An 18,058-nucleotide genomic window follows, 5' to 3' on the forward strand; every position below is an offset into this window, starting at 1 on the left:
CAAGCTGTAAACATAACACTATCATATAATCATGCACCACGGAGCAACTTTCATAGAAATGAACGGTTCCCCGCCTCCGACAGTGTATCCAGTTCTCTTTATACAGGATACAGGATCCATGATTTAAACATCCAGCAGATACACAGCGACATTAGCATTCATTTGGAATCATGTTTTTTGGTGACATGATGAACTAAAATTCAATATTCACTCTCCTTTTAGCTCTGTTTTTGCTCTCTCCTGGCTCTTTAGCTGCTAAATGCTCCACTATGTTCACCAGTTAGTCGCTAACTCTGTCTGTCTGCCATGTAGTGCTGGGCAGGTAAGGGTGTATAGAGTGAGTTGCAGTTTTCACTGAAAAAAGCTGCCTGCTGTGTCGGAAATGTCAGGTTAGTCAATATGCACGACTCCTTTAAGATATGAGTGGTCATGTGATCCATTTTTAATATAAAAATATTGATTATAGCCGCTCTAAATCTTAATTAAAAAGCTTTAGGGGGGTCGCGTTGCTTGGCCCAATTATACATCACATTATATTACAGACTCTGTGTTTCTTGGATCTCTACATAGCATGACTCAAAGTCAGATCTGCCACAATTATGACATAAGACAGAGGTTGAAATAAATAGCCATGCTTTGCTTTAAAGGAGCTCTTTATATCTTCAGTACATGTAAAAAGATCTTTTACACTTTAGTGCAAATGTAATCATAGCAAATAGGATCTGCACATCGTCTTTCAAAGGTTTTCTTTTTATTTGACTGATGATAAACAATTTGGTTCTTGCATCTGCCTTTCACTTAGTCCACAGTATATTTGCAACAATCTCTGGTGCTGCTGCTCTGTTTGCTCTGAAAGTGAAAGAGCAAATCTCCAGATTTCTGTTTAGAATCAGATGCTGTGGTGCAGAATGTAAAAAACCTGCGTCAAGAGTGACGTCAGCTGCCACTCTTCCTCTGCCACTCTTCCTCTGCCACTCTTCCTGTGCCACTCTTCCTGACGATGGTCTCTTTTGTTAATAATGATTATACTCAATTCTCAAAATGAATGTCGCAATGATTTATTGATGCTAAAAAGGCGACATGTATGCTCTGCATTAACAGCAAAAACTCACTGCCGCACTCTTTGGCTCTTGACTGTGTCCATGACAACACCAACAGAGACTGTAACACGCTGGCTCCCTCTGTTTTTAATTCTCACTCTGTAGTTGAACCACCTTCACATTATTTCTCTGCCCTCTCTTTTCTGTTTCTGCATCACTGAATGACTTTGTCCAACTTCCCCCCTCCTCCCTGTCTCTCTGCACACACAGTAGGACTTAAAGAGCTGAGACAAAGACAGGAGGAGGTGTGCGTGTGAGAAAAACCTGTAATTATTGATGAAGCTCAATCCGTGAACCTTCTCTGCCTCGCCAGTCATTTATGGTGTCTGATGCTGGACATTAGGGGTGTGTCGTCATAGCAACGGCACCGTAAAATAACCATAAGAATACAGTTGGATTCTGGTTGTGGGAGTATGTGAAATACGTGGGAGTCTGAAGGAGTAAATGCTGTCAGTCCAATCTCTACTTGACTAGTGTGTGTGTGTGTGTGTGTGTTCTCGCTGAAACCAGATGCCAAGAGGTGGTAGCTATGTCTGCAGAATAAAGGGGCAGTCATTAAAAAAACACTTCAGTCATGTAGAAATACGCACACAATAAACTTACCCAGCTCCCGACGCTCATTCAATCCTCTGCTTCAGATTGTGTTTTCAGTGAAAGTGATGAGCTGTGTGCTCGCTCCTGAGTGTGTCAGAGAGTGTGTCATACACGCGAGCGTGACAGTTGTTTGGTGATGGATGTTAGTCAGTTACCTCTCTCACTATTACACTGGCTGGTGGTGCAAGCCGTTGAAGCCACTGAAACAGCCAGTTCAATTAGTGCAGCCAGTGCCCAGTGGTCTGAAGGAGCGGGCCAAATTGTGGCGTGTTAAGAGGTGGAACATCATTCCAGCAGCATGGTGACAGCTTTATTACGATGGGTAATAGCTCGCCTAAAAACTTGGAGCTAGCTTCTCTGAGGAAGTTGGGTGGCAAAAGAGAATCAGTGGCACCTCAAATCTCACAGTGGGTGCTGGGATACAGTTTGTACTTTACAGATAGTTGCGTGTGCACGCCATACTATATTTATATGTAGAGCAAATATTAACCACCACATTACATTAGATTAGATGCAAGGATTTATTTTGGTATTACATTAAGTTTCGTGGTAGATTCACTGATTAAATGTGTTCACATTATTGCAGCATGCTGCTGTAAATAAGTGTTGTAATGTTGTGTCATTTCTCTCAGACCTTGTTACTCTTTCTTTTTTTAACCTGATGCACAAGTATTCCAATATGCATGTACTCTGTGCCTGTGCAAATAGCAATAAAGTCTCTTGAATCTTGACATCAAACTGATTAAATGTGGGTACTGGTTTTAGCATCACATTGATTTGCATTGTAGATTTGCCACAACTTCACAACTCTACTGAGATAAATGTAATAACAGCTTATCTCCATGGAGTTACAAGCAGTACACATTGGCCATTCAGGTACTTGTAAGGTATAAGACTTCAACTGACAATTACAATTATTCAGTCCATTATTTTCCTAATTAATTAGATTGTTTAGTCAACCATGAACCACAACATTGTGACCAGAGACCTTTGCTGTGTGTCTGTATCTCTTTCCCCTAACTTCCCATCATCTCATTACTCATGGATGTGGTAAAAAAATGCCCCCCAAAATATATTTAAGTGCAAAAATACTCATCAGAATTTTCCAGAGCCCAAGTTGATGTCTTGAAATATCAAGACATCTAGATAATATCTGTCTACAAGCAAAAAAGATGTTCAATTTACAATCATATAAAATAGAGAAAAGCAGCAAATACTCACATTTGAGAAACGAGAATTATGCTACTGTAGTATAATTCTAATTCAGAGTTTTTCTTGTGACCCCTTAGTACCAACCAATTATCTCCTTACAACCACTTGTCATAAGCTGCATGTCTATAAGCTGTGCACACTTCGACTGTAGATTTCCCTTCTCAAATAGCGTAATTTGACCAATTTTAAAAGCCCCAAACAGTATTTCACATGAAAGAAGCAAAAATCTGAGAAATCCTTAAAATACAAATGTCATTTTGAGCATCAGAATTAATTTTTTTCTCATACCAATTATCTCATGACTCACTATGTTCATCTAGCAAATCCTTATGGGGGTTCTTGACCCCCCAAGTTGGGATCTAATTTATACATCTTAGCATAAAAACAGCATCCTAACCTGCGTTAGAATTTTAGAATAAAACTAACATCACAAGAGTTTTAAAAAAAAAACATAACAGACCATCTTTTCCACATCAAATATCCAGATATATGTGGTCTGCTTCGTCCTACTTCTCCTTGTTTATCTCCATCACAAAGAAAAGTGTTTACAGACAAGAATTAAAAGACTTTATTGTGACCATTTTCTCCCAGGAGGCCTTTACGTCTCTGATCTTAACGAGCTTAACTTCTGACAGTGTTTTCCTGGTTAAATCTCAAAAATACTCTCAAGGGATCTACAATGTCTACAACCCCACCCAACAGAGATATTTGGTGTTCTGGCACCATGTCTTAGTGTTACTCATTTCCACACATATGTGTGCCATATGCAGTCATGCTACTGTAAGAGCAGACTGGGTGGCACTGACGTTTTTTTCACCTCTAGCACCCACAGCTTGTCATGTCACAGGAAATCAACACAAACAGATGCAACGCTGCACCCTGGAGTATTGTTGTGTAGCAGAACTAAGCCCTATCCAGATTTGGAATAATGAGAAGAAAAATAGCATGTAAATAAGGTTGCCATTTTCTCCACGGGCCAACAGGCTGCTTTTTACACAGAAGCACTTGTTTCGACCTTCTAAAGCTCTGCCGCGAGTGAGGAACCCGGACAGATGGCGGGAGCGCTTCACCGTTAGCTTCCTGTGCAGATGGGAGAGTGTGTGTTTTTATGTTTGTGTGTAGAGAGTGCATAGACAGATTGGATATTTTTGAGGTGGTGGTTCAAAACTTCTGACCCCTTGAAAATCATCCTCATTTTTCTTTCCTACAAGCTAATAGCTTCCCTCTGATTCTCCTCTTCCTGTTTGTTGGCTCTCCGCTCACTCACAGAGACATGGGCAGCCTAATAAAGAAATAAATGTCAATAAATCTATTCAGAGGACACCGCTGACCTTTGTGGATGAGTCTCAGTGGTGTCTGTGGCACCAAGCAGTTGGCATTATGATTGGTATGTGACATTACACAACACCGAGAGGCAAAATACAAAACTACAAATTGGTTCCACACAAAAGCAACAGCAGTAGTTAGTTTTCCAGTCCAGCTGGCTGAGCTTCCAGCTCGCACCATGAATGAGTGTGAGTGCTAAAGTTCACGTGTCATCACTTACGGGATGCCAAAATGAATAAAGGACAGGTGAACTCAGAAAGGGGAATCATTTAACAACAAGGTTCCAGAGACAAATACTATCTGCTTGGTTGATGAAGAGCTGCTGTTGCCGTTTTCTAGATTTAATTAAAATCTAACGTTTTAATCTTCAGTGTCTGAGCTTTGGCTGAGTCATCGCTAGCAGATGCACAACCTCCACAATTCAATAAGACGGCAGGCTCAGTTTGTAGGCAGATCACAGCAGGCTTACACACAACTTATATTTCGTTAGATTTAGGGAAGACATGACTGTGAATCCTTCATCTTTTCCTTTCAGTGTCAAAGATATCGCCATCAGAGCTGTTTAAAGGTTTCTGATGTTTTTGAGGAAGTGAACGCAGATGTTTCTACACACTTCACAACCCCCCCCCCCCCCCAACATAACACACACAGAAAACAGTCAGCTACCTGTTGATTCTGCAAATAATCCTGTGTGTGAGTCACGACAGAGTGCAATGCATAATTATGATTGTCAGAGGGCCACAAATTCTGAAAAACACAGGGTAGAAAGCACTTGAGAGCCATTTGCAGTCTACTAGTATTTTGTGGGAAAACTGTGCTACTTTTGACATGCCATAATTTGGGGGCTTTTATTTGTAGCTGAAAGAAGCAGGTAAAATTTGCCATATATATATGAAACTGACATGATAAAAAAAAAGTAATAAAAAGTGACTTTGAAAATAACTGTGCACTGCAAAGAGCATGCACTTCAATCAAAGGATATTTATTGATCACTAGGTATGGCTTAGTGTGCAGAGTGGTGTGGCGTTTACTTCTATTTTTAAAAACTCTTTTTATTAAATTGTCAAACAAAGGAAATATATAATTACAAATGCAGCAACCCCACCCCCCCAACAAAACGCCCAGGTTGAGCAAATCCAATAAGTTGAAAACAAACAAACAAACAAATGTACATTATATGTATATAAAAATATATAAAAGCCATTTCAGTCAAACTATACGCCATAAATCATACAAATAAAGTGAGGTATAATCACATAAACTTACACTGTGTGTAATTAATTCACTCAGGAACAGCCGGGAAACTGAACCCCTCAACAAATCTAAAGAATGGGCTCCGCATCTTATTGAATTTATTTGTTGATCCCCTGTCGACCCCCTGTCGACAATCTGTCTTATCTTCTCAAGTTTGATATAGTTAAGAAAAAGGAACAATCCAAAGGTTGTGAGAAAGGGGTTACAGACGATTTCCATTCCAGCAGGATTAATCGTCTGGCTGGTGAGGTGGCAAATGCAATCAGATCAGCTTCTAAGGCAGAGAGTGATAATAGGGGTGGGCTAACCCCAAATAGTGCAATCATAGCATGTGGTTTAATCAGCTTCCCGACAATGTCTCAAAAAGCTCAGACCAGGAGGTTTGTAAAGATGGACAGGACCAAAACATACATATGTGCATGTGTAGCTGGAGCTAAATGACATCTGTCACAGATTAGGTTTACTGTACATCTCTGGAAATCTTAGAAAGTCAGACCTTTGTAAAATGAATGATGAATAATTTTGCATTGTATGAGTCCATGTCTGCCACAGAAAGAAGATGTATGCACTCAGTTAAGAGCTTTCTTTTCCAGAGCTCTTCTGCAATTTCCTCCCTAAGATCACTCTCCCAGCCTGATGGGAAACATCCCAGCATTAACGTGGTGATAAACAGTCACTTAGCAGGGTGGTTAATTAGCAACAGTACAACTAACTTAAATTTACTCGCCCTTTATTGTCTGTATCATAGTTTTTCAAGATAGCAGACATTTTAGCAACAAAGACTGAAAAAACTATGTGAAATCCCCTTCGGATGGATGATCCTGAGTGTTGCCGGGTAGAGTGAGTTCGGGAAAGGAGTGTAGCTGGTATTTAACTTACCCGAATACCACTCGCTTCTTGGAAAGACACATCTTATAATCAGCGAAAATAGAGATCCTCTTGCTGTTGTGTGTGAGATGACCAGCCTCTCTGGCTAGTTACAGAATCTGGTTTCTGACCTGAAAGTAGTGAACTCTGACCATAAATGGACGAGGTGGTTCACCATCTTTTGTTTTGGTTTTGTGCGTAGGGAGCGACGGGCATTATTGAGTATGGGCTTGTCCTCCAGGCCGAGTGGGTGCTGCAAAACTGGGCCATAAAGTCGATGGTACGAGGGCCCTCTGTGCCTTTTGGGATGCCTGTCATATGGATTCCAGCTTGGTTACACAGGTGCTGTGGTCAGCGGACGCCCGTTCCAGCTCTTGTATAGTTTTCCTCTGGGAGTCGATCTTCTGTTGTATTGAGCCGATCGAAGTCTTCAGCTCTTCTTTAACGGAAGATATCTCAGTGGAGGATGATGAGTCGATTTTCCCAAAAATGTCAAGTTTAAGCGACTCCATCATGGAATATAATAGGCAGTGTCAGGTTGCGGTGCCTGTTTGCGGCCTGCCAAACCTACCAAAATATTAATTTACTTCAGTGTAAAGGTTGTCCAACAAACGCTAAACATTAAAAATAGGCACGATTGTGCAGAGAATAGGTAAATTTAAGTCATGTTTTGTCGCAGCATGGGGAGACACTTCCTACCTCCTCAACATACCGGAAGTGGAGCGGTATATACTTAAGTGAAGTGAGGAAACATGGTTTTCTCCCCACCGAGTAAATAAAAGGCGACTACAGTTAGAAGGGCACTTGAGAGAAGTTGTGCATCAGTCAGCCATTGTTGTGCGCTGCAGGACTGTATAACAGGTTTCTCCAGTTCTTTAGACTGGATCACACATACAGATACATTTGGCTACAACAGTAAAAGAATAGAATAGATAGACAGAGATGAATAGGCAGACAGATATGCAGCTAGAAAGACACAGATGGTGGAAAGATTCAAGCGCGTTTGCTGAGCCGACAATCTTCCACACCATTCCTACCTGCGGACACTGGTCTTACCTGTTCCGCCTCTCTGAACCACCAGGCAGGTCTCAGCTCCCACGGCACACTCCTTAAGCAGCTCCACCACCTGGGTGTGTGTGAATCCCTGCACGGGCTGCTTGTTAATCTCCACTATCAGGTCGCCCTCGCACAGGCCCGGACAGCCTAGAGGTTCCAGGACTTGCTTGACTCGCTGGCCCGTGGCGCTGTCCGCGATCGTGAAGCCGAAACCATCCATACCCTTCACCATGGTCAGGGTGAGCAGCTCCCCCTGTGTCGCCCCTGACGACGCCATAGAGACGCTGTCAGGGGGCGTTGTGCCGGTGGTGGGAGGAAGCGAGCCGTCTAAGTGGGTGTCACCCGGGTGAGGGGGGAGCAGCTGCTGCTGGGCGTTAACCTGGTCTTGACTTGGGTCTGTCACAAAGCGTGCCGTGCGGGAAATATAGTCCAGATAGTTGTCATAGCCCGTCCTGCCATTCACCATGATGGGTCGCTGCTCCATGATGCCCAGCGGGGAGATGATGGTGGTGGTGGTGGTGGTGTTGTTGGCGTTGGCAGCTTCCTCTGGGTCGTAGGGCAACGGGTAGCCGCGGCACAAAACGAGTGTCACACTTTGGCCAATTGGCACCGATTGGAAGAGTTTGACCACATCGGCATGGGTGGTACCCAGGACGCACACATCGTTGATGTAGACAATGACATCACCTGCAACAAAGAGAGGGACAGATAGAAACATGATGGTCAGGTGTAATGGATATAGCACTGGAATGTTTCCTTTACAGAAGTACCTCATTTAAAATTTGTAATAACACAAATTACACAAAATCCAGCCCTACAACATGACCTTACTAAATAGTATGATGTGTGATTCAATCCATTTATCTCAACAGGGGTTAGTTTGGCATTTAAGTCATTAAGACCGGAGAAATGGCGGGAGAGAGAGAGAGAGAGAGGGAGGAATGAAATAATCCCTGATAAAGGTCCCCGGCTGAAATTAAATCAGGGATGTCGTGATTATACGGTATGCTTTCTTAACCGCTAAGCTACACAGAGATGAGGATGTTAATGAAATATCACTGTTTATTTAATCTTAATTTTTTTTAACAGGCCTTAATGAACACCACTTACCACCAACCCACAAGACCGCAGTAATTTAAATTGCAAGCCAACAGCGTGATAGATCTGAGCCAGTCACTGCCGCTATGATCGAAAAAGATTAAACATGACATGACGGAGCACAGTTGGAAAGATGACAATAAAAGAGAGCGTGGGTGGATCAGGGATAAGGGAGAAAGTGTTAAAATGCTGTATAATACACATGATTCCCTGCTGGAAAAACTTAATGGGGATGAAGGTTTTTCTAAATGCTAATAAATGAATCGTTGTTAAAATTACAGACTTGCAATTATAATATAACAGCAATTGCTATGGTAGATACTCTAGATACCAGAATTTAGACAGTAAACCCCAGGTGTATGATTTACTTTTTCAGACTGACAGACTAAAGAAACCCTCAATGAGATAGTGCATTGAGTTAGAAAAGCTAGTGGAACAGCAGCTAGCCTTTAAGAGATATCAGGAATTTGAGTCTTTACAGCTGTTATAATAATCAGCTGTACAGTACATCAGCACTGGTCTCTCCTTACATTACCCTCATAGCCATAAACCATTTCTACAGATAAAATTACCACTGATAATGTCTTATCTGTCTTTCAAGCGTAAAACAGTGCAGATGACAAGTGGCTAAAATGTTTGCCTTCTATGGGGCCGAGTGCTGTTATTCACTCGCTGTAATAGACTACAGTGCAGATAAAACCTAGCTGACAATTAAATGCTCCCACACAAAAGCGCTCCACATCCAGGCTTATCTTTGTCTCAAAGAGATTACTAAATATAGTGTTTTGTGCTGCACTATGCAGGCACCGGGCAGGGTTATAAAACACCGGGCAACACAAGGCACAATCCACATAAAAGTCTGACAAACAGCCTTACCTGTGTTGATAATGAAAACAATTATTTTCTAATTGCAGGCATAATTGTCATGCTCGTTAGAGAGAGGGCAGGGTGAGAGTGTCGCGGGGAGAGTGAGTGAAAAACAAAGATCCCTCATGATTAATAAGCAGTGACTGGCCCTCACCTTGCTAACCACAAGCTCCATCCTATCCTGTATTCTCTTGAAACGTGAGCGGGAGACCGCAATACACTAATGGTTGGGTCAATGACATTTTTCCTAAAACAACATGGCAATTCATATTGATTTCCTGGATTGACTGTCGAAGCGGAGCAGAGCTGCTTGACCTCTCTGAGTGACAGCAGCCAAGGTAAATGGAAGTTAAGATATCACCGAAATGTTCTCTCTCTCTCTCTCTCGTTGTAAACTGTGTTGCGGACAGACGCTTTCCAAGTTTTAACGCTTCACCAGTATTGACAGAGCGAGTTCACACCTCGAGGCAACGTGACGTGAGGGACTTTTTAATTAATCTGGGTAAACGCGGGCGACATTTGCCTTGAGCACCGTTGTCATAATCAATAGTTGAGCACGCTGGTAGAAAACAAATGACGGTGTCGTGACCTCGTTGCCCTCGCCGTGACCGCAGAGCTCCTTCTTTATAACCAGGGAGGAAATGCAGTGACACAGAGAGCATCAACTTGTTTTACATAATCAGAAAGCTCATATAGACATATTGTATGCTTATACTTAAAGCATCAGCTCATCTAAATAACAGAAAAATGTCTTTTTTACCTCTAGCTATGCAAAAAGTTTTGGTTTTATGTATCAAGTTTTGATACATTTGTCGCCACTCAAATACAACGGAGGTGAAAATAATTTCATATGTGGTGCTTACAGAATTTAATTAACATTACATTTCAAATACTCAACAGCAAGACCTCTTTCAACAAAAACTGCTCTTATTATTCTGGATCAGTGGTCTCCGACCTTTTAGGCTTCTGACCCTTTAAAACGATCCAAATTTCATTTATCAAAGGTTACACGTTTCCATGAGCTGTGAGAATTTTAAGCAAATAGGGATTTTTACCTTCTCATGTTGTTTAATATCAGTTAGTTTAATTCCTCTGGATAATCCACAGAGCTGTCTGTCAACAGTTTTCTTCAGTTGAAAGTAGTGCCAATAAAAACCGTATCTGATATCTGAAAATGTCAGTGAATAAATAACAATGTTTAAACTCTCTATATGAGAGGGCTCATAAGATAAATATGTATTTTTGTCATTTGGGTGAATTGACGCTTTATAAACACACAAACACAGACATGCATATACTGTAAGTGCACGGAAATGAACACCGAGACAAAAACACACACTCATGGCCACCATGAGCCCACTCTCCATCCATCATAACGTCTCCTGCGGGTCCCTCGTATATTCTAAATCACACTGACCTTAACAGTAAACACCACAGTCCCTGGGACCAAGGCCCAAGCTACTTCCAGCTACTTAATCTTCAACTGTCCCATCCTTGCATATGCCTAATGACATATTCATCTACAGCTAATGGTGTGTTCAAGAGCCTGTCGATATATAACGAGAGGTCTCGGTGGCCCTGCTGAGACGAGGCTGCGATAATAGAGCAGTTTAGAGACTCAGCAGGGTGCCAGCATTTGTCAGAAACTTCTGCTTGTGAGTGTGTGTTTGTGTGCAGGTCAGGCCACATAAGGTCACGTGTAGAGCAAAGTGCGTTACGGCCTTGTCAGACTTGCAGGTGTGATTAGAATAATAATAATAATGTCTGAAGACTTTGCAGATAAAACATGAGAATTATAAAGATCTTAAATGATAGAAAGTGATGCAACTGACTGTCCTCTAAACTGTAAATAAGCACGTCAGTCCTGTCGAGCATTGGGCTGTAATAAGAGAGATATATCTATGCATTTAAACAGTAGCTAGTGAGCTACGGCTAGTGATATAGATGTTGGCATTTTAACTGGCAAAATTGTCAGTTGCAGGCTAGAAATGAGAAGCCTGCTTTTGTCAAGGACTCATTGTTTCATTAATTCATGCTATTAACAGCAAATGCAATTTCAAATTGATAGCTTCAAATGCTACATTAAAATTGATGTTAACATCAGACTAAGCTCATCTTTTTGTTGGTGATTTTGATTAAAAAATGGTGCTTATTCTCTGTGTCTTATGTGAAAAGTGTTGCACACTATATGGATACAGCTCAGCAGAATAACCCTCTGATGCTGAATAAGGGGCGGCGGCAGTTAGACAAACCCACTTGACTTTGCATTAAACGCTGCCTCTGGCATCCAAATTAAACCTCACCACTTCAGTTAATGTAACTCATAGTAACACACTAAAAAAAACCCACAAAAAATTTCACATTTTTTTATGGATAAAAATCTAAAATAAATTTCAAGGCAATCGTTTTTTCCCCCCCTCCATTCTACAAAATCACATTAAATGTCTTGCCTGGACATATCTGCACAATATGTGGTCTTGCAGTTATAAATCAGATATCTTAAAAAACTTGTATAATAAGTGCTTGAACATGCTTTCTCCGGCTCTGTAATCTCATAGAGAGCCAGGAGGGGTCAAGAGGGGAAAAAAAGGCAAATCAAATCTGGAATTAGGAATTTCACACCTCTGCAGGCCTGAGGTTTCCTATGTGTGGGCTCTGTGATCGAGCTAGCTCTGCTACTGCAGAAGTAGGACGCAAAGTCTGGGGAGGCGAGATGAGGGGGATGGACGGTAGATGGTGAAAGAGAGAGAGAGAGATGGAGATGAGCTGAAGAGAGGAAGTGTAGGAGAGGAGAGGTGGGATTGTAGAGAAGTGGGAGGGATCTCAGTTATTTCTGAGGAGAGAATACATGAAAAAGAGAGGGGAATTCTAAAATAAAGTGGGAGGAGGGGACGAGAAGACAGAGACCTAAAAGGCTTTATATGCAGTATTGTCAGGACAAGCTTTATGAGTCATCAAGGGAGTTATTTTGGACTGCTGCACCCACACATTTATGACCAATTGTTCTGAAAGAAGTCGGTTAAAACAACTACAAATTTAATAGAACGACATGGAAGATTACCATCATTTCTACAGAGGAAAGTCCCAAACCAACTTTCTTTATGTATGATAAATGACCAGTATAAAGCTCCATATCTGCTCCGGCGTACACGGATAGAATCATCATTGCACACTGAGAGCAGAGACAAAACCTGCTACTTATATTCTCTTGACCTTTAGTACAGCCGGTCCGTCTCAGTGTCTGTATATATATATATGTGTGTGTGTCCCCATGTGGCCACAGTCACGAGTTACGGTGCTCATAAAGTCGCCATCATGATAAATGGAACAACAAAACTGCATATAGAGCACACATGTGCACACACACACACATACATGTAGAGGGACAATGCAAGATTGGTGACACGCAAATAATTCATATATATCGGGGCACTTGTAGCCGTTTTATCATGAAGAGGGAGCTACATGTATTTCTGTGTGTGCTGCATACAAATCTTTGTATGAATTTGCCTGCACAAATGCGTGAGAGTAACACTAATTAAAAATAATGGAAGTGTATAAATGTGGGGTTTAAAAACTTGTACTCAAAGGATTTGGCCAGCGACTTTCTATATTTTTCTTTTTGTCAACAAATCTCATGTGCAGGGGTCTATAGAGGACTAAGATATATCAGACTTTGGATACACACACAATACTTGTAAGTAGGGTGAGTTCATTGTTGGGTTTGTTGAGATTTGCTGACAATAAGAAAAAATACTGATAATTGTCAGCCATATGTATGTTGATAAATGGACCAGAAACACCAGAAACATCACATATAACTGCTATATGGACACTTACAAGGATCTCCGTGATTCTACAGAAATGATGTATTTGTTGTGTGCATGCAAGTATTTATGATTCTGTACAAATGCATGCCAGCTACTGTATGTTTCATAAATAATGTGTGTGTTTCTTTTATGCATCTCAGGTTTGTTAATGTGACTGTGTTCTCATGTGGCTGTGGCTATTTTATGCTTACCTCTCTTGTAAAAGATATAATGTATCTTAAGAGAATTTCTGGTTAAATAAAGGTTTAAAAAAATGTTTTTGTTTGTAAGAGTGACTCTGTGTTTCAGTGGCCTTACCTGTGGCCATTTTCCCGTCAGCTGCGGCAGGCCCATCAGGGATAACGCTCTTGACCTGGAGGAATTCATCGGGCTCGTCGCCTCCGATAATAGTGAAGCCGAAGCCCATGTTGCTCTTTTGGAGTGATGTGGACAAGAAACTGCCTTTCAGCTGAGTGGGGTCCCGCGTGAACAGCGGCTTCTCTGTAAAGGACACATACATGTGCAAATTACCCAAACGCAAATACCGTGTGCGCTTCAGAGCAAAGATTTAAAAGGACCTCAAAGCTGGTGCGGGGGGGCAGTGCTCACAGGGTGGGGACATGGGTAAAGCTTATCCAATAAGATATGGGTGTAGCCACAGGAAAACTGGCGAGAACAGGGTGGGGCTGGTGGTGCTGAAAGATGCGGGTGTGGTACAAACATACAAAACCATCATCCATCGTCTCCTCCCGTGCTGGGATATGGTGAGCAGAAGGGGTACAGAGAGCATCAGTGGTGCAGTTCTTCAGTCCCATCCCAAGGCTACCAAGGAAGCAGCAAAAATCAGCAAATGACATGCTGTCAATCAGGGATCAGTTCCAAGAGAAGATGCTCGGGAGGGTTAAGGAGGAACTGGGAGATTTCTGAAAAAGGGGAGAGCTGGGAGATTTCTGGAGGAGGGGAGCCTGTTGTAGGAATGAGAGGATCTCAGCCAACAAGCTTAGTTACACTTAACCAAGTCTCCCATCTTTTCACCTCGGAAGGAGATGTGGCTAGTGGGCTAGTTTACATCCTTTGTTTGCCATCACTGGTCCAGACATAGACTTAGTGATTACACTCTCTGTCTGCGTATGCCAAGCGATAAGACATGTCATGGTACACGCTCGTCACACAAATCCTTCAACTGCCTTAAGGGAAAAGCTTGCTTGCGAGCTAGCATGCTTACAGTAAGTCAAATGAGTGCAGGCAGCCATGAGAACGACAGTCAGCCTTCTTTTGCTTCTCTCTTGGCCTACTTACTGACAAGGTGCCACAGGGAGAAGGGGCTACAGACAGGCTGCTCTAGCACCACAGTGCAGGCGGAGGTGTGAAGTGGCTGCTGCTGCTGCTGCTGCTGTTGCTGTTGCTGGTGGTGATGGGGGCACATATTCATCCGCCGCGTCAGAACACGCCGGAGCGGGGAGACGTCGGCGGAAGAGGACGTAGCGTACGCAGCAGACCTTCGACCTGGAGTCGGCGATCGGGAGAGGTCACCGAGGCTGTGGCTGCGCTCTGGCGTCGGGCCCATCTGGGCGAGGGGGGATCTGGGGAGGGTGGCAAAGGGGCTGGAACCCCCAACTGGCATCGAAATTTGGTGGGGAAAGGGGGAGGAAGGAGGAGGAAGTGGAGGTGGAGGTGGAGGTAGGGAGAGGGAGGAGAGAGAGCCTCACTGGAATGTACACAGAGTGTAACCACGGAGACAGGCTCCCGCAATGGACTACTACGTTACTACGGAAACAAACCTCCTCTTCACCAGTCCAGACAGTTTTTTTCTAGCAGCACTTCCTACTGCTATGAGCACAGTGGCTGCTGGAGAATGAACACTGAAATCAGGTAGCAACAAACCGGTCATTAAACACAACAGTGAATCACATTTGAACCCGCATATTAACTTGCATGCTGCTGTGATGATACAAGCAACATGTGTGTATCAGGTTTCTCCTGAAGTAGGGGGGAGTGGATTTGGAAGAAATGGAAAGTGAGTCCCATTTTCCTTTGTCATGTACGCATAATATACTATTAACTCTAACCCTAAAATTAAAAATGAAATGGCTCAACAAAACACTAGAAATATTCTGGAGTACAGATGATCAAATATTGGGATGAGTGTTCAATTGTGACGCGTATAACCCTAACCCTAACCCTAAATTTGTTAACTTTGTCCCAAAAGCCTATAAAAGACAGCAAGGATGATTTACAATACATGAAAGTCTGAAAATATGAACATTTATTTTTTCATTTGTGGTATTATGAGTTTGCTGTGTCTTGTAAGTCCATGCAGGCTGGTCATAGCTGTATGTATAACACAATAATAAAAACTTAATTAATCTATTCATATAAAAAATGATGAGAAATATTGGTTACAATGCTGCTGTAAAACTTCATGACTTTTATTAAAAAAACTTTATTAATTTCCGTCTGTGTTCCTCATATCCTCATTATGATGCTGTTGTAAGTCTGTAATTGCTGTCAGTTAACCCCAAAACCCGACAGATGTCACTGATTAATTCAGTTACTGTTTTGCGATGAGTTTTCATATCTGACATCTTCAGGATAGCAAAAAAAAAATGCATTTTGTAACTGTAATTTTCTAGATGAACCTTAACTTTACATTTCGATTGCACATTTAAAGTTTTTTTTCATTTTCAAATAGCACTGGGTATCCTAAAAAGAGAAGGTGCAATACATATTTTAACTATTTGAAGTAAGATGTAAGTAGCACCTAAACCCAATTTTGGCAGGGAACCGAGAGGATTAACAACACAATACTTGTTATTCATATTCAACTGACATAGCAATAGAGCAAAAGTATTATCTCCATTTCATGCTGACAGATTATCAGCGTGACTACATCCTTAAATCATGAGAAGTTAATGGGTTTTGTCATTTCAAAGCCGACAAATCAGCGAGGTGTTCTTACCTCTGTAGATGGTGGGAAGGGGCAGTGAGGACAGACCCTGGCTTTGCATCTGCTGCTGCTGCTGGAGTCTCCTCTTAGCCTCCAGGACTGGATTCTCAAACTGGGTCCTTCTATTTATATGGCTATGATGATAAAAAAAAAATAGAGAGTAGATTTCAGATTTCGCACCATCCTGCTACACTTAATTTAGCTCCCCTCTCGGCAAAAAAGATCAGATCTAGCAATCCTGGCACTACAGCAGCTACAGTATCGCTATGATGATTAATTAAATGGCCGGTCCCCAGATTATGTAACAGAGCCGCAGAATGGCTTTCCTGAGTAAAAAGAACAAACGACTGATCCGGGGCTTTTGTTCTGAAGTTCAGCCCCGTCTTACAGTACAAGCGGCATTATGTGAATCAGTGACTGGGAGGAAACCTGCACATGAAACAGCGATTTTCCTTTAACGTCCCACGTCGTTCTTAATTTAGTTTGCAAAGGGGGAAGACAGTCAACAACTACACATACTATAATTTGCCAGTGTGAAATAATTAGTCATCATTAGATACTTCCCTCACTCCTTGAGACTACGTTGTGTACACACATACACACAAACACACACATAATCTTTCTCTCCTCTCTTTATCTTTTAATGAACACCCCAGTATCACATTGTTAATTATACAAAAAAAAAAAACAACTATATTTTTACATAGTTACATAATTTCAAGGTCTGGCAACTTCTTTCATATTAACATGACAACAAAGCAAGACAATAAGAGCATCTCAATAGGGGGGCAGCAGTATGAACTGTAAGGCAGTGTGTTGCTAGGTGCCGTTCTGGAGGTAACGACTCCCCGTGCCTGTCTAAAAATAGAGCCCCCGTCCCTACGCCCCGGAGTAGAGAGCATCCAGCCAAAGAAATGACACCTCTGAACAGGGAGGGGACGTGCAGTTCAATAGAGAGGACAAGACCGCTGCAGCAGTTGCACATATGTGACTTATAGACGAAAAAGACATGCAAAAATATTAAAATAGCTGATCTACAGATATAGATGCATGATGAGTGTTTCAGACAGATGGATAACACAGAAATATAGATAAGCACACACAGAGAGCAATAAACTTCCCTCTGCAAACAAATAGTGAGCCGTCAGCAGGCAGACAAAGGGAGCAACTGCTTCCTGTCTGCAGCGCCAGTCTGCTTTTAATAAATATGATTAATACAGCAGCGCCGAGCTACAACGAAAACCAAAAGCAAAGCCATTACATATTAAAGATGTATCCAACTTACTCGACATAGTAGCTGCCGTAAATGGGGTCATCGATTTTCTCCCAGCCGTACGGAAGCTCTGTTAAAAAAAAAAAACAACAACAAAAAAAAAAACCAACAGCAGTGAGAAAACAATAATGAAGGGTTTGTTTATTCAATTAACTTGCAGCAGTATATTGATCTTGCATGAAAACATCTTTGTGGCGCAATTACAGCATCATTTTACTCTCAGTAATTACTGGGAGTTTGATGGTGCGACAACATGTTAACTGGAAGGACTGTTGTTCTTTCTGAGCAGGCAGTGCGTTCAGGCTAGTGAACATTCTGAAATATCATCTTTTATAAAGAAAAATTGTGGGCGACAAGACACAAGATGAAAACATCACCATGTGTTTTTTCAGCGTCTGGTCACAATGATTGATTTAAAGAGGCTACTGCCTTTTTAAGCTGTGTGTCAAATGCGTCCCTCTCCTCAGAAAAAGTTGCAAAATAACAGCAAATATTGATAGATCTAATGGTTGAATTATAATCAGTAAAATATTTATGCCCTGAAACTTTCCCATGCTGTAAATATTGTGTTTTGATGTGAGGACTTTGCATAGATTAGCAGCTTCAACTAGAACATGCACAAAACCTCAGAGTGTTGAAACTTCACAGTATCAGC

At 41.8% G+C, this 18,058-nt stretch overlaps 1 protein-coding gene across 5 annotated transcripts in view; it reads right to left on the reverse strand.

Moving 5' to 3' along the window:
- The window catches only part of magi2a (membrane associated guanylate kinase, WW and PDZ domain containing 2a), a 236,932-nt gene that overhangs the window by 37,391 nt on the left and 181,483 nt on the right, over window positions 1-18,058 (reverse strand). For 4 of the 5 annotated variants that reach the window (XM_067582373.1, XM_067582374.1, XM_067582372.1 and 1 more), the window contains exons 7-10: window positions 17,416-17,473; window positions 16,143-16,264; window positions 13,502-13,684; window positions 7,410-8,096 (exon numbers count right to left, since the gene is read on the reverse strand). In XM_067582373.1, the coding sequence (XP_067438474.1) occupies window positions 7,410-8,096; window positions 13,502-13,684; window positions 16,143-16,264; window positions 17,416-17,473 (1,050 nt within the window). Of the gene's footprint in view, window positions 1-7,409; window positions 8,097-13,501; window positions 13,685-14,482; window positions 14,801-16,142; window positions 16,265-17,415; window positions 17,474-18,058 lie in introns of all 5 variants that reach the window. The other variant, XM_067582371.1, reaches the window with a different exon arrangement.

This window comes from Thunnus thynnus, chromosome 23, assembly GCF_963924715.1.
Source record: "Thunnus thynnus chromosome 23, fThuThy2.1, whole genome shotgun sequence".
Classification (NCBI taxonomy): domain Eukaryota; kingdom Metazoa; phylum Chordata; class Actinopteri; order Scombriformes; family Scombridae; genus Thunnus; species Thunnus thynnus.